Raw genomic sequence first — 20,364 nt, 5'->3', positions numbered from 1 at the left:
CTACAGCACTGCTCTTTGCATTAGTTAGCTATAAACTGCACAGCTAATGTAAGTCTACTTCTCCTGTAAGGTCCTTCAAAGGTACCACAATGTTGTAAAACGGGCCAAATCTGAATTAAATAATGGATTTAAAGCAGGATTATTTGGATGTGACATGTAGAGCAGTTTTCTTGGCAAACCTTACAAATGCTTAAATGTTGACAAAATATTTAAATTAGACCTATTAATCATACTCATTTTTACTTTCTTTCATATATATTCAGAGGTTATGTACTAGTATCTCTGGGTTAAGGTTTTCAGACTTAACTTTTCCTTTCCTACTGTTAATTTTTCAGTCTAATTCTAAAACCTTTTAAAGTTTTTTGATTTTTGAAACTAGATTTAGGCCATTGGTCTGGAAATACATGTATTCAGTTGCAGTGATGTCATCTCCTAATATGGGAATTTAAGGCCCAGAAGCCCCACCCATCTGCTGTTCTGTTTTGGAGGGGCAGCCAATCAGAAGACTGTTGGTTCAGATGGATAGGATTCAAAATAGAGGCTGAACTGATCCGGTGTAGTACAACAATGAGGATTATATTTAACTGTGAATCATCCAAGCTACTCTAGTGCAGTTCAAAAATGACTTTTGGAGATGACAATGAGCATACCAGATCACCTGTAGTTATTCTATTTTGTCTGCCACCCTTTCTTCTGGATAAGCAGAAGAAAATGGGTGGATGGGCTTTTGTCTGCAAGACTTTTTTTTGTTTTGTTTAATTTTCTTCACAATTCCTACAATTCCCCATAAAGTTCAGACTCAACTTTTTAACTTTTAAACAAAGTGTCCACACAGATGGAAGCATATAATACACGATAAGTTTTAATTTCCTCATAAAAGTGTTACATCTCTATGCAAAGCAAACATTTCAAAAGATGCAGCCCCTGACTTAGCTTCAGCTGCTTTGCTGGAAATGTAAAACTCTTAAACAAGCTGAGGGAGTTCATCTTTAAAATGCAGAAACTTTGGCAAACTTACTTGACATTATTCAGACTTTTAAACCCTGATAAGCACAAAATATATCCTCCGCTCTTGCTCTGTCTGTGCTAATGATCCCATGTAATAATCAAAAATATAATATTACAACACTTTATTATTAAAATTAATGGTTCAATTTCTATACAGCCATAACAATAAATAGCGACAATGAAATTAGAGAAGCAGCTTTTGTCTGTGTTATCAATAAAATGTCTCCCGTCTGCTGCTGTGTGGTGCCTTAGTGTTGCAAACTGGATGTTAAAGGGCCAGCTCACCCATATATTCTCTCACAGGTCTAAAACTTGTGTTGAGGCAGAGATGGCTCATAATCTAATAATCAGGTTAAAAACACTTTTGTAAAATGCTAAAATGTGACCAAAAAAAGAAAGTTTAAAAACTTTTTCAAGAGAGTTTGAAAAGAACGAGAATCGCAGTGTTATGTTTACATTTGGCAAAAACATGAGCCAAAACAATTCATTTAAATTAAGCCTTTCCCAATTTTCCTTGTTTTCCACCATATTTATTGTTAAAATGAAGGATGCTCACATTAAAAGTGGCCAATTTTCAAATAAGGATGCCTATATATATATATCCACATGTCATTTTCATTTCTTCTACTCTAAGATCTCTATGATGTCAGTAAGAAGGGGTAGGGCTGTGCGATATGACCAAAATCTCATATCCCGATATAAGAATTCTATCGTCCGATAACGATATAAATCACAAAAATGTAACATTTTCTGTAAATTCTGAATCTCGGGCAGCTCAACTTGCGGGAAGTGTTTCCAGGCGGGCGTTGCGTACCTGGACTCGAGTGTTTTAACTGATGCATGAAACTATACTTTTTTTAGACATTTATTTTTTAGCACCTGACGGCTCGTTTTTGCTTCTCATCCGTAAATACTCTAGATCTTTCACGTGATTCAGTTTATTTTGAAAAGTCTCAACAGGATCTTGAGCTTTATTGTGAAAGGTTTATGTGGAAATAACGACAACGCATAAAAACAAGCGCTTGTCTGTCTGTAGTGTGGTTATATTAAATATAAGAGAAAGAGAGAACTTTAAGAAATTAATATAACCACTACAGTGACCATAATGAAAAAATATTGCCGTAAACAGTTTATTTTGCGACACCACGAAACAAACAATAGTGTAAAATGCAACGATAGACGTTTTTTATAACATCATCATCCGATATATATCGTTATATCGAACAGCCCTAAGATGGGGTAACTCTAATATCCTCTTACTGATACTAGAACATAATGGGTCCACTTTGAAAAAAATTACCCAAAATACAGAAAAACTAAAACGCAGTTCAAATGACAGACTGTTTTAGGTACTACGATATGTAACTGAGAATATCATAGTTTTAAAATTTGGGGTGAACTGTCCCTTTAACATAATCAAAAGAACCAAATAAAGGGCAGAAGCGTCACAACAGATAGCAATTAGTTTCTGGGTTTGCTCCTGCACTGAGCAGCTCGATGAGTTTTTCCTCTCAGCACCATCTGAGTTTGTTAGCGGCTGGAAGTTCTGATCATAGTCCGGCTCTTTTACCACATCCACATGAATCCAAATGACGCCAAAGTTCCTTTAAAGTTCCCAGAAAGTGCAAAAAAGCAGGTGTTAGAGGGAGAAGAAGAACGGGAGCTGTGGGTCATCCCCTGCGTTGCTACTGGTTCTACTTTGATTACTCCCAGTTTCATTTTAGATCAATCAGCTATTACAGATTAAAAAGCCACAAAGTTTAAGTGAATCCAGCCTGGGGTCGGCTGCACACGGCCAATATACAAAGCACTAATTTTGTATCTCATTGTTCTTCCGTTGTACATGGTGCTTGGGTTGTCTCTGGCTGACCAATCAGCTGTGAATCAATATCTGAAACCACAAGTCTCTTAAGAGGACTCCATTTAAAAGTCATTTTTCATAAATTTGACCCTCATCACTGTGAAGAGTCACACATGAAGACATTTTTCTGGCTTTGACACAAAATATAACTTTGTTTTCTCCAACCAACAAGGACAACAGCAGATATTTTAAAATCACTGAACGAGTCGGAGGTGTTGGCGGTGATTCAGAGACCTGGGACCGGGCACACTAAAGAGAAACAAAGATTTCTTTTGTTTGTTCTTTTTTTATCTAGATATCTGTGTGGAGCTATGGCACGAGATTACGTTCAGCTGGTAAACTAAATGAGTCACTTTTCAGTCCTCAAACCTCCATGTGTGCAGTTGTTCCAGCTCTCTGAGGATGATGTAAGGAAAGAAGGGGTACCAGGAAAAAGTAATAATAATAAAAGGTTGGGACTTTGTAAGGCATCAGTGGGCGGAGCTGGAGCAAGGCAGATGATCTCCATGTCACGCCTCAGTCCTGAACTCCGCCCTTCTTCTCTTGGCGCCTCCTGAAGTTTTAAAATGTCGACCCGCCACAGATGATGTTCTGGCCTCGACCCGGAAAGAGCTCCATCTGCCAGTACCGGGGGTCAGCGTACACTGTGCAGGTCAAAGGTCAGAGGGGACAACAAATCATCAATAGGTGCTCAGTGTGGCTTCAGCAGCTACACAAAACATTAACTGCTTTGATTTTAATTTGTCAGATTAAACATTAATTTATTAATGTTTAATTTGACAAATTAAACATTAATGAATTAATAAACTATATAAAGTCCTAACAACAAAAACTATATTTTAACTTTAAAAAAAAATTAAAAAAAATAATTATCTGTATTTCATCTGCTGTCCATGTGTAAAAATGTGCAGGTGCAGCAGGTGTTACCCATGTCTCCCGGCGTCAGCCACAGGTTGAAGGAGCTGCAGTGTTTCTGGCAGCGCTGAACGGGCAGAACTCGAACAGTTGGCAGCCCCTCGCCCACCACCAGCCAGCCCAACACCCTGACACCCTGAAACCCAAACGGCAGCTTACAACAAAGAAAGCTGAAAGGTGTGTTTTTGTAGTTAAATATTATCGAGGACAAAACGTCACTGAGGCGCTACAATCACAACTGCACAACCTCACACTTCAGCTGCTTTAACTTAATACTACTACTACTACTAATAATCCATTTTTTTTCTTTATTTTTACCGTTTTTACTGTTTACTCTCTGCATCCATAACAATAATTAGCGTGGTGTTTCCTCCGCGATTGGAATATGAACAAATATGAACACAGTTGGACTCACCTTGCTCTGAGAGTTTGTGCTGTGGGTGACCAGGCAGCGCTGCAGGATGGTCCCGGCGCTGTCCAGCAGAGGGCAGAGCTCAGCCTTCGGGAAGAGCCACCTCAGCACCTTCTCCCTGGTCCCAGAGCTGAACCGCCTACAGGGACAGAAGTAATATGCACAACTACAACCACACAGACTGTATCCAGATATAATTAATGGTCACAGTGATGTCAGCTATTGGTTTTTAACGTCCAGTTTTAGGGTCATAGGGTCAGCGATCTGACAATTACAAGGCTGGCTCGCTCTAAAACCTACTCTAGCATAGGGTGGACTTAACTTCCTCTTTTGAATGTAATTGAGACCACAATTTACGAAGGTCAAAGATCACAGGGGTAGTACAAAGATTTGTCTAAAAGTGTAGTAAGTATACTTTTTACAGGTAGATGTGTTGCACCCAGCATTTTATTTATTACACAGTATGCGTCCGCATGTAGATGTTTTAGTGGCACAACAATCTGATTCTGACCTCTTCAAGTATTAAATTAGTAAGTATTTTCCAGTGGTTTGGGTTAGTACTGAGCAAATGGAGCACTACTTTAAAAATGCTAAGTACCAGAGCAACGTGAAGTTGGCAGGTCCCTGAGGGAGGCCGAGATTGTGGTTGTGCAGACCGTCCTCTTCCTCCAGCAGAATGGACATGGAGCCCGAATGAGCCAGGTAGAGCTCCTCGAGCTGCTGCCGCTGGACGCTGAGGGACTCCCCGCCCTAGAGAGAGCAGCATGGACAAATGGAAATAAAGATGAACAAACTGTTTTGTTTTGTTTTTTTATTCAAACTGAATACTGTTTACAGGGCATGTGATTTTACAGGTCTGCTGTTGACTTTTTCCTAGTGTGACAAGTGTCTTACACACATTCTTTATCTCTTGAGATCTGTGTGAGCGGCTCCCACAATATGCATGCGTCATTTGTTCAGCACAGTAGATGCAGTTATCATGATGATCTTAAGTTTTTGAAGTGTTTGTAGTAATAAATAAATAAATTCTTTGGAAAGGAAAATGCTCACGTGCACATTTCAGAAAGACAGAGGCTACGCTAATAACAGAGTCCAAATTAAACAAGTCAAATCCTTTAAATGGCACCACTGGCACACACGGTGGTGTTTACAGACATTTTAAACAGGTTCTCTATCAGGAATATGACACAAGGCTCTTTAGATGGCCACCGTGACAGCGTTGACCTCTGACCTTCAGCAGGACAAGCTGAGGACCTCGTCGCAGAGTGACAGTCCCTCTGAGGCTCTCAGGGACTTCTAACACTGAGGAAATCTCCGCACAGCCTGAACAGTTGACTAGATTTTGCCTGAGTGCGCCAGCGCTCCACCACTCATGGAAACCTGCAGCACACAAATAAACACTTAAGAAATGCATATTTACAGGCTGGTCTGAAACAAACAAACAAACAAACAAACAAACAAGCTTTGGGCTCTAAGGATAGCTTCATTCTTGACAGAGCTGTCAGTGCTGTGCTACTGGAAAGTGAATTTCCCAGAGGAACCCACCCGAGGGATTAATAAAGTTTCATCTAATCTAACTGCATGGGTTGATTTAATTTCTCCTAAATAAGTCACCTGTTTGGATTTCTTTTAAAGACCTATAGTCTGACGGATGTCATCTCCACTAACTCGAGTCATTGAAGTGGTTCATGTTTATGGTGCCTTTAGGGACATTTTTACTGGAATTAGTTTACTGCCCTAAAATTCTAGTATGTTTTATTTTACTTTGTTTGTTACAGTGATTAGCAGATAGCACTGTCTGTGCACTGCCCCGTAAAGTTTATGCATACAGCTTACAGGTAGGCACTCAAGTCAAAGATGTTATAATGATGAAACAGTTTTATTAAGTGTCCCTGCAAGTAACAGCATGCATAAACACAGGTCTGCCCCTAAGCAGAGATGCAAAAAAAAAAAAAAAAGTGTTTCTCCTTTTTGGTTTCAGTTTTTTCTCAAATGGAGAACAAGTTTACGGAACAGTCATGTTTGCTGCTGCACACAAACGTCAAATTTAATTTAAACTGAAACGTCAAATATCTTCTGGATTGGCATATCCCAACTACAGCTCTCTGCTGAGGTGCTGAAATGAATCGTGCAATCCTAGGGTAATAAGGACTTTCTCGTTAGTAGGAAACGTTGGATTTTGTTTGTGTACGCATGTTTGCGACAGAACAAAAACTGAAACAACTCACACCTTGCAGGTTGTACTTCTTGGCGATGGGTAGGGAGAGCAGGCGGACATGGCTGAGAGGGGACGACCAGTTATAGCAGCCCAGATTGACCAGTCCCAGCTGGGGAGCATTCTGGGGGTAGGTGAAGGCCAGCACCACCACCAGCAAGAAGCCAACAGCCACCACAAACTGAAGAGACAACACAAAGACTTTGCAACTCAGACAAATGTCTCCTTTATCAGGACAGCACATGAATAACCGTCTGTGAAGCGTAAACCTATTTTAGAGCAACAAAAAGAGCTGAGTCTTCTACAAAGTAAACTTATTGGATTTTCACACTTTAAATCTATCTTAAAACAGTCTTTCAAACTAATTACCAACACTACTGAACTAAAATTAAAACTAAGCCTCTCTAGTGTCAAAGGTCTTCAGTATTAATCTGTTTCAGCAATGTAGTAATTTATATGTGGACCTTGATGGTGGCTCTCAGGATGGGAAACTGTGGGGGCTCTCTTCTGGGCTCGTTGGTCTCCAGGACCTGCTTGATGAACCTCTCGATCTCCCTCTCCGACATTCCGTAGCGGTAACCCGACTGACGGAGGATGTCGATACTCTCGGACAGTTTATCATAAATACACGGCTCGCTCATCGTTGTCCCCATGATGCCGGCAGTGGCGACAGCTTCTTAGTCAAACGTGTCGAATTTCGGTTGCTAAAAGCTCTTGGAGCATGGCGTCACCTGTGAAATAAACCAAGGGTCAGCTGACATGTCACAGCTTTCAGCACTAGCAAGTTACCATCACTGAAGGTGCAGATGATGTGGAAATACTTCTATGTTTAATCTGAATGTGGCTGAAGGTTGCCCACTTGGCCACTCACACAAACATGTTTGTTCTTCCAGACACTGTCACAAATCTTTCAAATGAATTTCTGGCTTTCATAACTAAAACATATTTTACAATATCATCCTTACTATCATCTTGATTTGTGAGATTAATACGCTGGATTTATTATCGTCATGCACAGTTGCAAAAATTATTTGACTTATTAGATCAGCTCTGCATGACTCTCAAAAGGTCCAGTACAAGTCGCAACTTGTACTCTACAAAAACTACTATAGAGCATCATTTATTAATAAACTTAAAGAAAATGGGGGTGCACCTTCTTTGACATAAAAATGCATACACTCTGACCAAGCCACAGCTTTTATTGATTTTTAAGAAGCTCGGTTGAGATCATCTGTGTGCCATATTCTCTTGTGTCAGTTCTACACGGACTTTGGCACCAGTTACAGATAACTTTGCAAAACAGCCCTGTTTTGATAACATGAGGTTGGTGGCAACATTTACATTTGCAGCACTTCAAAAATGCCCGTTAAGAATGTTGCATGTATAATTTTTGAACTTCTTTTTCCTTACAGCAAGAATTAAAAACCCCACAGTGACAAGTACTTCTTTTACCATTCATTTCAAATGAAGGGTATATGATCTCTAAAGTCCTGTTCACAGACTTTCGAGATTTCGAACATTTAAATAGGTTCTCTTCACTATTTACTTGTGTATTTGTTTGTTTATTGCTATCTGATCATAATGAAACAAGTGGTTCTTTCCAAAAGAAAGGGTGCAGGCCAAAGCAATGGCTTGCATACGATGCACCCCACATACATAAAACAAGGTTTAACCATCCAGAAAGTAACATTACAACAGAAAATATTACCAGATAGCCACAGTGTCAAAGCTGGAATCTGAGACTTGCACTTGTGGATCAGGACAATAATTAGAAACATGCAACCAAAACGTCCAAAAAAACAAAACAAAAAACATTAAAAAGGTTTTGAAGTATCCTAGGCAAAGTCCAGGCTTAAGATGTTTTGGTTTGACCTTAAAAAGGCTTTTTGTGCTTGAAAACCCAGAATTAAAACAATTTTGTCAATAAGGGTGGGCCACGGTGATGTGAAACACTCATTGCCAGTCATCACAAATGACTGCAAAGACAGCAGCTCTTGTTGCCAAGAGTGGCAAAAACAATCAGCTTTAGGGCAATTACTTTTTACAAAGGGTCAGGCGGGTTTGTGTAGCTTTTTCAGTTTATAAGTTAAACCATCATTTAAAAACTGTATGTTTTATTGACTTGGGTTTCATTTGTTTAATATTAAAATTTAAAAACAAAGTAAAACACATCAAAAAGGAAAAAAAAAGTGGACCCACACAGACTGTCCAGTGTAGGTAAACTGATAAATATTTCTCACTTATGTTCCATAATAATATCTATACGAAAATAAAACGACAAGCTACTATTACATATTACAGTGCAAATTCAGTTTCAGTGCGAACGTAATATCAGACTGAGACTCGGGAGTTAAATCCCCACAGTGTTTAGTTCTGCTTTTCACTCGTCGTTGTAAATAACAAGTAAGAGTTGACGCTCATGTTGGTGTCTAACGTTCAGGAAACTAGTTTTCTCTCCTTTTTATCTTTAATAACTACGATCAGTGCAGCTGCTACGGCCAGAAAACGCATGTAAATGTTAAATATAACACTACCTAATTTATTCGTTAATTTGACTAAAGCATAAACCCATCATATTATTTGATATTAATAAAAACAAAACCCCAAAACGTTTTTACCGTCCTGCCAGCAGCAGCATACTGACAGGTTAGCTCGTCTCTGCGAGCTTTCACATTACGAGCAGAAACCTCAAACTCACCTCAAAGCGAGATCCACCACTCAAAAAGTTTAATTTTCCATCCCCGGTGTTTTTAAAAATAAATTAATAAATAGGGTTTTTAAAAGTGACCTAGCTAGGTAGCTAATGAGCTACATTCGCCTTCTCTTCCGCTTCTACCTTTTCTTCTTCTTTATTGGGCGAACGTCAAAAAAGCGCCACCAGCTGGTATGGAGTTTGGTTCTGGATTTAAATATTGCATTATCCATCAATTCTCTTCGGGGTCGCTGGAGTCTATCCCAGCTGTCTTAGGGCAATTTTCGAATCGCCAATTAACCCGCCCCCAACGTATTCGGACTGTAGGAAGAAGCCTGAGAGAACCAACGCAAACGGGGGAGAAGATGTAAAAACTCCTGATGGTGGAAGTGAACTCAGGACCTTCTATGCTGTGAGGAAACAGTGCGAACCACTTAACTCCAGAAATATACGCAAATAGTTATACAGTACAACACTTTCACCCAAAAATTTTACTGAAGCAAAAATATATTATTTAAAAGTAGTGTATTCATAAGATAATGAAACATACTGAAACCACTTTGCACAAACTCGTTGCTTTGTAGCCAACCAAAAAGCAGAAGCGGTACCAAAACACAGAAAATTAACGAATAAGAGTGGTGAACGTTCACAGGAACTCCCGCCTCCTATTTCCGTTTCTTGTGCAACCATGAAACGGCATCGACATCGAGCTGCGTCAAGCTATCAAAGTAACCGAGTGAAGACGCTGCAAAGAGGAGGAAGTTAAAATAATGGGATTTTATTTAATGTATTGCACAATTTGTTTTGGCTGCAGAAGTCCCAGATTTTTGTGATAAAGAACATATTCCATTATCTTACTTAAATTAATTAACAGAAACCTGAAGTTTTTACCCTGTAAAGTCTAAGACATCATTACTGGTGACCCTAGTCCTATGATATTTTTTTACATTGTTACTTTATTTATCTGTTGCTTTTTCTCTCCCCTTGACAATCAGAGGACAAAAACCGCTATCAGTCCGACTGATAAAAATCCAAATATATGTGCATTTTATATACTTTTTTAGAAAATAATCCACTTTATATGAAGCAATGCTTATCATTGCGATGGTTGTGAAAAGCTTTTAATTTGAACGTCTCACACGGAAGTGTTCGGTGTTACGTATTTATCTTGACATTTGTGTTTATACCTGGACGTAACAGACAGGCGGCAACATCACCGAACTTCACTCAAATTTAACCTTTTGTTTAAGTAGTGATATTTTGTTATTTCTATTTTCTTGCGTAGGAACCAGTGGGTTAAGCTGGTCTGTGCCAAGTTTTCTGTTTTGCTGGTGTTCAGCACGAACAGCGTGCTGTTTTTGACGGAGGTCAGCGGCTTTCCAGTTGAAGCCAGTCCACTGACAAGATGCTTGCCTCGGGTAGGACCGTGTCCTCCCGGCTGCTGAGGCCAACCGCGTGGCTTCCTCTCCGGCTGAGCTCCGAGCGGACGGCCGCTAGCTTCCCGCAGAAAGGTAACAATTGCCCGGAGCAAAATGGGTAGCTTATTCCCCCAAGACCAACTAGCACGAAGCTAATCCCAAAGTGACGCAGTTTAGTGAGGCAGGAAACTTCACAGCATCTGTAAACTGTCAGGTTAACTGACGACTTTAAAATCCATGTGAGGTCAGGAAAACCTAAAAAATACTAAATTAAAACACTAATAAACGGAAAGTTCACGAGCACTAGCTGACTGGCACAAGACGAAGCAATCTTGTTAAATAACTGTTTTAAAAAGATTTTATGTTCTGATATTCTCTGTGTCACTCTCCATTTTTTATAATGTTAAAATCATGCACATTACTCTTGACTTCATTGCCAGATTGACAACATTTTTAGGGCCCGAGCACTGAGAGTGCGAAGGCCCTAATGTATCTGCTCTGTTTCTTATTATTAGGGCCCGAGTACTGAGAGTGCGAAGGCTCCATTGTATCTGCTCTGTTTCTTCTTATTATTATTTTCATTGAAATGAATTGCCTTTTTTGAGTGCTTTAACATGCTCAAAAACTCGTGAAATTTTGCACACATGTCAGGTTTGGTGAAAAATTTCGTATTTTAACTTCCTAGGACCTGGCGTCCACATATGTGGACATCACATTTTGGGTTATTTAGACCAAAATACTCAATTTTGCTCTACAAGGGCCTGATATCCACTTACGAGGACATTATACTGCTACTGTTCTATCGAAATTTTAAACGAATATCCTCATATGTGGCTCTTATTTTTCATAAAAACAAAAATAAAGTTAAAAAAAATCTGGTAATTCTTTGTTTTTACATTCATCGGGCCCCAATATGCCCGATGAATGTAATAATGTAACAATTTAAATGCCATTTTTTTTACATTAATAAATTTAATGTGGTCTTAAGAATGGCTTTAAATGTCTTAAATATACTGTAATTTATGCTGCAGAGTTGATCAAGAAACATGAACAGGATGAGCCTCGCCCCCTCTACATGGACTTCCAGGCAACCACTCCCATGGTAACTGTTACTAAGCACTTTGTCACTTTTACAGGCTTTTACAGCTGATGTCAGAGAGAGTTGGACATAAAGCTGGTTGTACTTAGAGTTTCATATTAGGGCTGCTCAATTAATCGAATTTTAATCACGATCTGGGCTTTCAACGATCATTAAAAATGACTGAGCCGATTATTAGCCCCTCCCTCATTTATCCGCGACACCTTAAAGGCCAGTCCGTGAAAATATTGTCGGGCATAAACCGGTCCGTGGCGCAAAAAAGGTTGGAGACCGCTGATTAAGAGGACCCGAGGGAAGCTCGGAAAGCTAAGCAGAAGTTATTTGGAGAGGAGAGAGTGACTGCTGTTGGTTGAAAAGAGAGTTTAAAAAAAAAAAAACTTCAGTGGTGTTGCACACTATTTTATATTATTTTTTAAAGTCATTGAAGCCGGTCAGAGCAGCACACTCCGTTTTGTGTAACTATTTTTAAATCCCTGTAGAACCTGAACCGTGTAAGCTAGCGCAATAATTTTTTTTGCATATGAAACCGGAGGAGTTGTACTTACATCTGATGACATCAGCTTGTCCTCGGTCACGGTTTCCTTCCACATAAAGCTTTGCAAAAACTGCATAGAAAGCGCTTGCAGGAACAAAAACATAATATTCCAGAAACACGCTTTGCCGATCCGATCAGCTGTTCGTAACACTTCCCACAGTGAATCAGACGTCAGCACGAACTATCACATGTCGGCCATTTCCTCCCCGAAACCGGAAGTGACGTCATTTTCGCGGAAATGTAGTTTTTTACTTGTAGGCCTTAAAAGCCTATACTGGTCATGTTTGACTTTTCTGAATAGTTTCTGGGATGCTTAGAACTCGAATTGCACTGCTGGAAATCGTTTATTTTGATGCACCTTCTGTTTTCTTTGCAAATTTGCATCATAGGATTGTTTTTTCGTTTTTCCTGCAGTGTATATAAAAATTGGTGTATCTCCAAAATAAAACTATGAAGACACTAAAAATAAATTTCCTGTTGTTGTAAACTATTTTTTGCAACTTTTTTGTATTTAAAGTTTTGAGGGATAAACCTCTTAAATTTCTCCAAGTAGAAATATATGTAAAAAAAACAAAACCGATTTTCAATTTTTTTGTAGTTTATTGCAACTTTTTTGCAATTTATGTAGTTACTATGGACATAATGCATACATATTATTAAAATATGGGCTATAACAGTTGTATAGCAACTTGAAATGCTCCCACAAATGGCACTACAACATGTAAAAAAATAATATAAGCTCTGGCGGACTTGGTTCTATGATAGGTCTTAAAGGGTTAAATAAATATCGTCAAATAATCGAGATCTCAATTTCAGTGAAAATAATCGTGATTATCATTTTTGCCATAATCGAGCAGCCCTATTTCATATGTTTGTGTGTGTCTTTAGGATCCCCGGGTGCTGGATGCCATGTTGCCCTACCAGGTGAATTACTACGGTAACCCTCACTCCAGAACGCATGCCTACGGCTGGGAGAGTGAATCCGCTATGGAGACCGCTAGGAAGGTAGAGAGCTGCTCCATCTTTAGAAAAGTGGGCTGTGCTTATTTACACTTTCTTTGCAGGTAGTAAAAGGACAGTAACATCTAGTCCTTTTCCTGAAAAAATCTGGTCCATGTATCACTTTGGCTTGCTCAGTTGTAGCTGTGGTATGCAAAGAGATGCAGGCCTCATACAAGCTAGTGAGCACACCAAAGTCGAGCACTGATGCTGAATGTTTGAATTCAGCATCAGCGCTCCGAAATTAATATTTGTAACCTACAACATGTGCATGTTTCACCGAGAGTCACTGACTGATGTTGCTATATGTCTATGGCTACGTTCACACTGCAGGTCTTAATGCTCAATTACGATTTTTTGATCAAATCTGATTTTTTTTGTCTGGTTGTTCACACTTTGTCCTCAAAGTTTATGTGTTAAAAGCAGGAAAAATGGCCACGCATAAGAATTTGAGCAAATTTCTCAATGGCCAAATTGTGATGGCCACTAGGGCGGAGTTAGAGCATCACTAGAACACATGTTCAAAATTAGAAACACAAATTAGAAACATGTGAATCTGTTTGGTGTTTTTTTTTTTCCCTTTCTTTCTCTCTGAGCAGCAGGTGGCTGATCTGATTGGAGCCGATCCCAGAGAGATCGTTTTCACCAGCGGAGCCACAGAGTCCAACAACATGGCTATCAAGGTCCTACTCTCTTGACCTTAATCACTTTATCTCACACAAACACACACAGGTTTTGTTTTGGTGAAAACTGATCAAAAATATAAAATGCAGACAACAGATTAAAACTACAACTCTTACAAAATAAGAACACTGTAAAAAACCAAGTGATAAACTACATGAGAAATAAAAAACACACAAAACAGTAAGAGCAAATTCAGAATGTGAACTGATTAATAAAACTCCTTAAAACAAAACTGTCATTAACAAAACTCTTTGTATTGTTAATGATTTGGATGCTTCTTCTGAATCAAACTATACAATATTGAAATGCAAAAACTTGTGATAAAAATGGAATTTGTCAGCCACGTTGAGAACATTTAATTAAAAGAAATTTTCTGTGCACACGAGGCAAATAAGTCAGCTGACAGGAAGAAGTAGCATCTGTTTTCACTGTTTCACTGAAACAAACTACTTCACTTCAGTCCACTTGGATTGCCTTACCAAAGACACCATGTGTAGCAAAGAACAAGTAATAACAGCGAGAATAGAGGAAGCAAATTAAAGTCACGCTGCTGTCGATTCTGATTTACTGGAATTATAAATGAGGTCATTGAATTAATGCTAAAAAGAAACGAGCAGTAGCCACAAACTGGATTCACAACTCCAGAAAGTGCTAGAATCAGAGAAAATCTTAAAACTTTCTTCCCTTTAACCCAGTGTGTTCTCTCCTGTAGGGTGTAGCCCGGTTCTACAAGGCCAAAAAACGTCATGTGATCACCACTCAGACCGAGCATAAGTGCGTCTTAGACTCGTGTCGGATTCTGGAGTCCGAAGGGTTCGATGTTACTTACCTGCCGGTCCAGAACAACGGCCTGCTGGACCTAGAGGTAAACATACAGAGACAAAAAGAGAGATCACGCAGACAACAACCAGAATATTGTCTGTGTGAACATATTAAAAACTGGAAGCTATATTTACAATACCTCTGGGCAGTGAAGCCTGTATTTATTATTTTTACCTCCATTTGTAGCGTTACAGAATTCACGAATTATTGTGTCCCGTGTCTGCTCCTTACAGTGAGTCTTACTACATGTTTGTTTGTGTGTTCAGTTGTTGGAGGCCTCCATCCGTACTGACACCTCTTTGGTGTCGGTGATGACCGTGAACAACGAGATCGGAGTCAAGCAGCCCATCAAGGAGATTGGTAAGCATAGCAAATCAAACACACATGAAATGCTCACAATCACGCACTCATAATATCCGCATCTAAATAGTTTTGTCAGTTTTACTGAATAAATCAGACTATTCGCTTTATGCGGAGCCCAACCGAGAGCTCTGATCAGATTAATGAGCTTGAACTCTTTCTATCTACAGGTCAGATTTGTCGCTCAAAAGGAGTCTTCTTCCACACTGATGCTGCTCAGGCCGTTGGGAAGATTCCCATCAGCATCTCTGACTGGAAGATCGATCTGATGTCCATCAGTGGTCACAAGATTTACGGACCCAAAGGTCAGCTTTAGTAGCAGTACCAGTAGGTGGCATAACTCTAAACCGATCGATAGGCAGGTGAGATAGTTTGTGGAGCTCATTTGTCAGTGCCCATTTCCATTTTTTATATAAATTGTATAAAACTAGAAATGGCTAAATTTTCCCACAGAAATACGCGTTTTGGTTTTAAAAATTAAACAAAATACACGCAGGTGAAATATGAAGCAGGAAAGATGGCAAAAAAGTATGTATGTATATAGTATGTAGGTTGTTTATATGAAGATTTTTTTTTCTTTTTTTTTTAAATCAGCGGAGTTTCCCTGTTAATTTTTTCTATCAGCTGTCAAAGTCGGAGTTTGATTATCTTTGAAAAGATGCACGTAAAATGGTGTAAAAGCAAAAATACTTACTACGTGTGTGTGTGTCCAGGTGTGGGTGCGTTGTACGTGCGTCGCAGGCCAAGGGTGCGTTTGGAGCCAATACAGAACGGTGGCGGGCAGGAGAGGGGGCTGCGCTCTGGCACTGTCCCCACCCCACTGGCTGTTGGACTGGGAGCTGCCTGTAGCATCGCCCAGGAGGAGATGGAGGTAAAATAACCAAAGTCAAACATCCAAAAAACCTTCCCAGACGATGCTACATTTCAGGGGGATTAGTGCATGTTTGTTTGTTTAGTATGATCATCAGCGGGTGTCCATGCTGGCTAATCGTCTGGTCCAGAAGGTCATGTCTGAGATTCCTGATGTCATCATGAATGGAGATCCAGAACAGCGTTACCCTGGTAAACACATTTATGTTTGTTTAGCAGTCTTTATGAGGACATTTATTAGCGTAAGACATTTCTTAACTCTAGCCTATACCTAATTCTAAACTGAACCTCGAAACCAACTCTTAAACTGTAAAGTGTTGAAGTGCTCCTTGTAACTAAACTGGTTTTATAATACGCTAATAAATTCCATGTAGAAATGAAACTCAGTGCTGCTGCTGCAGGTTAGAATTTAAACCAAAATTGATTTACAAGTCAGTGAAGATTTTTGAAGTTAATGTTTTTGAAGTGTTTTTGTTGGAAGTTGGACTAACACCTTTGATTGTGTTTGTGTGTCTGGGTGTTTTCAGGCTGTATCAACCTTTCTTTTGCCTACGTGGAGGGCGAGAGTCTGCTGATGGCACTGAAGGATGTTGCTCTGTCATCAGGGAGGTCAGATACAAACTTTTTTTCACGCACATATGTCCAACTTTTGAGTGTAACTTTACCCACTGCATCAAAAAGTTAGAAAATCGGCATGGTTTTGAGAGGATGGAAGTGTTGACCGATTTGTGTACTATTTATGAATCAAGTGTCCTGCCACCTGTGTGGTCAGGGTAGCATTCTTACATTAGCTTCTCTTTGTTGGCTACTTTTTAAATCTGGAATTGAAATTAAATCATTCTCCTATCACACAAAGTCCTGAATGCCTTTTGCCTGAATGACTTTTCGTTCCCTATCTTCTGCTCAAGTTCACAGAAACACTTTTAACATAAATGTCAGTTTCAACACCAGCATTGAGAGTACAGTTACATGCTTAATGTACAGTTCAAAAGCCTCATATGATTGTGCATGAAGTCTCTAAAGATGAATATTTGTGTCTGTGTGTGCAGTGCATGTACTTCAGCGTCTTTGGAGCCATCATATGTCCTCAGAGCTATTGGAGCAGATGAAGATCTGGCTCACTCTTCCATCAGGTAACAATACCTCCTGTAACCTGGATTATGATAAAAACTGCAACTCCCCAGAAGTTTAATAATGATTTTCCTTGAGCTTCCTAACTCTTTTCTTCACATTGATCAGACTTAGCAATCAAGGTGATTAAATCCACAGAAAACTAAGCTGTTTATAAACTTGGATAACCAGGGAATGGTTACCAACAGCCTTTCATGTTCTCTAGTTTCAGGTTTAAATGTCCGTGTTTGTGTCTGTGGCAGGTTTGGTATTGGCAGGTTCACCACTGAAGAAGAGGTTGACTACACAGCAGAGAAATGCATCGAGCAGGTCCACAGACTCAGAGAGATGAGGTAAAGTCAGCTCTCAGACACTATCGCGCAGATGCTGATTTTACTTTACATTCATAAAATTGATACAAAATTTTGAATGGTAACCTTGTTTTCTCTAACCTGCCTCTTTGCCTCTCTTTCTGTCTGTCAGTCCTCTGTGGGAGATGAGTCAGGAAGGCATCGACCTGAAGAGCATCAACTGGACGCAGCATTAAGCTTCTTCCACTTCTTGCCCACTTCGACATGATAGTTCCCAAAAGACTGAAGGAACAGACCAGCTTTTTCTTCCTGTAAACAAACACGCACAAACTCCCTGTCGTCTGGCTGTAGCTGTAGCTCAGTGTCTCTCTAGAAGCTCCTCCAGTTGCTCTCTCAGGAGATGTTGCTCAGACAGTTGACCAACGCACATCAATCTCTTCTTTTTCTTCTGTTGCCCAGAAGGTTGCTTCTTTATCTCAGATGAAATGTTTACAGAGGCTGTGACACGCTCTGAAATCTAACATGACATTCATGAGAAGTACATCCTCTTTGGTTGTTTCAAACTAAATATGGTATTGATTGTGCGACATGTCCATCAGTGGCCGATTTGGGGCTTTGATCAACAGACTGCCCACAAACAAAAAATTTAGACAGACATCCAGGACCATGTTTTCACAGCAGGGCTACTCAAAAAAAGCAGTTATTCAGAATACAACAGTAAAGGATAAACCAGTCGGCACATGTCGTATTTTTTAATAAAGGTTAGGGGAAAACAAATTTGTGGGCACACACACAAACCAAAACAATTGGTTGTAAAGTAAAAAAGGAAAAAAAAAACACTCTATGACTAAGAAGAAAACCTTTTATACTCATGTCTCTGTCATTATTATTTTTTTCTAAAAACATTGCAGCACTGTAATCAACTATGCATCCATCACACAATTTGATATGCATCAGTGTCTGTGACCAAGATTTGTCTAAAACTGGTCTTGCACAGTATGACAGACATGCAGTAAATGGCACAGAGGCGCTTTTAATCTGACTCTTTAGGTGATTTGACTTCACCTAATCTAACATCTTGATGCCTGGTGTCATGAAGCTGGTTAACAGACAGCTTAGTTTACACTTGTTTCACTAATGCACTCATGAGCGTGTCTGTGGGAAATGGAAGTTACACACAGTACCGTCCAAATCATGAAGTGTCAATGTGGCAGGCAGGTTGAAATGCAACATTGTTTTGTTATGACACTGCAATTAGTAGAAGCTTTGTAGGCCCACACATTGTAGCTGTGTACTGTCATCTGTCAAATATATCTCAGTAATGTAGTGTAAAAGACTTCAAACTGGAGTGAAACTGAATATTGAAAACCTGAGAAGTCTTTTAAGCAGTCAGTATGCCGGGGCTAATGGCAAGTGTGTTTCCATAGCCCTTTCATTCTTTGACTTCCAGTAATCACCCTCTCTGCAGAGCCAAACAGCTCCACAGAAAGACCTGATCAGACATTCACACAACTAGAACAAAATAATTTATAATTTACTGAGTCAAGCAGTAGTTCAAACATCCATTGGTGTTATATCCAGCGATCCAATTGATGACAAGTTTTGATATTATCTTGAGAATGAACCTGCTGTGGAGAAGCACGAATGTACATGTGACCAACACAGTTACTGTTTACTCTTGCTAAATGTGACCGAGCTTTGTGATACCATCACACTCGCATTAAACCCAAAGATAGCCACATAAATTAGAAAAAAATAAAACACGGGCAACAATCTAAGTGATAAAAGAATCGGAACAAAGCTGTGTTGCTTCAGCAAAGCTGGAAAGAGCAACTGAAGGCAGCAGGATGTGATGATTCGCCCAGTATTTATTTGAGTCAGACCTTTCCACTAGATTCACAGGCTTATCTCTCCAGCTCTGTTCATAGGTTATAAACTGCCCTCTCTGTCTCATGCTCTTGTCTTATCATCCCACATCAGCGTTTATTATTCATTCAGTGGTAGCATGTTGGCCTATGATCAGCAGTTCTCAGTGAAATATCCAACGAGACAGTGTTAGCAGCAGCGGTTTCATTGTTCTGTTAGTCAGTAACCACTCTACAAGTCTGCAGCCCTGATTTTTAAAGTCAGACTTCTGTCACACGTGTCTGTGGCTTATGACAGGAAATACAAGATGATTGTGAAAATCTAAACAAAAATAAAACAATTGGTTAAAAAATGTGGGTCTCTAAGACTACACTCTCTGGGGGGGGATTCTTGTATTGTGTTCTTAGATGTATCTGGAGCCTCTTTTTGATATATTTGCTCGTCTCCTGCATCTACTGTCTTCGACTGTTACATGTCATTGCACATTAGTATCCAATAAAATTGTTTCTTCTGGTTATGCCATCAACTTTTGATGTATTTAATTTGTGTTTATTGTTTTTTCAACTCAGATTCTCAAAACAGTTTTGATGATGTCTGAATGCGTTTTTCACATTGCTCCACGGGTCGCAGAGAGTTCAACCTGAGGTAGTTTGACCATTCCATTATAAGATAAAATAAGATGGATCTTCTTTGCCCTGGAGATCAGAAATTGTCTTTTTTTTTATGTAGCAGATAAAATTTCAGTTAAACACCACGAATGTCTGTGACTGTAAAACTCCAAATCTGTCTGTCCACAGACTCTTATGCAATCAGGAGTTTAGCAACCAAACATTGCACAGTTACATCTTAGGCCCCTGTATGTATGTATAATCTTTGCAAAAGTCTTGCACCACTCATGTCTTCCCATTTTGCCTCCAGTAAACACCGAAATATACCATACGAATATATGAACTTATCTCTGAAAAATAAAGATATTCTTACCAAATAATAACTTTCACATTTGCTAGAACTGTACAACCCCTGTTTTTACCCAACAAAAAATGTATATAATAATATAGTAATTGTATAGTATATTATAAAATATTCGTAATTTTATAATCTACAAAAACAACTTAAGTTGTCAAGAAGAGTGATTAAAGGTGCAGTGGGATAGATAAGGCAAGGTCTACTAAACTACTTAATTCCCC

General features: G+C 39.3%; 2 protein-coding genes across 2 annotated transcripts; one reads left to right on the top strand and one right to left on the bottom strand.

The window, feature by feature from the left end:
• Window positions 1-2,122: 2,122 nt before the first annotated feature.
• c5h6orf89 (chromosome 5 C6orf89 homolog) lies at window positions 2,123-9,276 on the bottom strand. The gene is made up of 8 exons (XM_026167203.2): window positions 9,110-9,276; window positions 6,876-7,142; window positions 6,427-6,592; window positions 5,428-5,576; window positions 4,795-4,946; window positions 4,200-4,335; window positions 3,797-3,920; window positions 2,123-3,513 (listed from the first exon to the last, which is right to left on the bottom strand). The coding sequence occupies exons 2-8, from the start codon at window positions 7,062-7,064 to the stop codon at window positions 3,431-3,433; spliced, it is 999 nt and encodes a 332-aa protein (XP_026022988.1). The 5' UTR covers window positions 7,065-7,142; window positions 9,110-9,276; the 3' UTR covers window positions 2,123-3,430.
• Window positions 9,277-10,257: 981 nt separating this feature from the next.
• nfs1 (NFS1 cysteine desulfurase) lies at window positions 10,258-18,971 on the top strand. Its single transcript, XM_026167202.2, has 13 exons — window positions 10,258-10,614; window positions 11,553-11,623; window positions 13,044-13,160; window positions 13,754-13,837; window positions 14,551-14,703; window positions 14,927-15,020; window positions 15,191-15,325; window positions 15,734-15,891; window positions 15,977-16,082; window positions 16,418-16,499; window positions 16,940-17,023; window positions 17,264-17,353; window positions 17,484-18,971. The coding sequence occupies exons 1-13, from the start codon at window positions 10,509-10,511 to the stop codon at window positions 17,545-17,547; spliced, it is 1,344 nt and encodes a 447-aa protein (XP_026022987.1). The 5' UTR covers window positions 10,258-10,508; the 3' UTR covers window positions 17,548-18,971.
• Window positions 18,972-20,364: the final 1,393 nt, after the last annotated feature.

Source organism: Astatotilapia calliptera, chromosome 5, assembly GCF_964374335.1.
Source record: "Astatotilapia calliptera chromosome 5, fAstCal68.1, whole genome shotgun sequence".
Taxonomy (NCBI): domain Eukaryota; kingdom Metazoa; phylum Chordata; class Actinopteri; order Cichliformes; family Cichlidae; genus Astatotilapia; species Astatotilapia calliptera.
The sequence above is the reverse complement of the archived record's forward strand: the minus strand, read 5'-3'. Positions and strand labels throughout refer to the sequence as shown.

Bases quoted from the DNA above. Each gene is read 5' to 3' on its own strand.
- c5h6orf89 (XM_026167203.2), bottom strand. From the start codon at position 7,064: ATGGGGACAACGATGAGCGAGCCGTGTATTTATGATAAACTGTCCGAG. The intron at 5,577-6,426 runs GTGTGAGTTGTT...TGTGTGCTGCAG, and splicing joins CAAGAAGTACAACCTGCAAG to GTTTCCATGAGTGGTGGAGC. The intron at 3,921-4,199 runs GTGAGTCCAACT...TTTGGGTTTCAG, and splicing joins GCACAAACTCTCAGAGCAAG to GGTGTCAGGGTGTTGGGCTG.
- nfs1 (XM_026167202.2), top strand. From the start codon at position 10,509: ATGCTTGCCTCGGGTAGGACCGTGTCCTCCCGGCTGCTGAGGCCAACC. The intron at 11,624-13,043 runs GTAACTGTTACT...GTGTGTCTTTAG, and splicing joins TCCAGGCAACCACTCCCATG to GATCCCCGGGTGCTGGATGC. The intron at 15,326-15,733 runs GTCAGCTTTAGT...GTGTGTGTCCAG, and splicing joins CAAGATTTACGGACCCAAAG to GTGTGGGTGCGTTGTACGTG.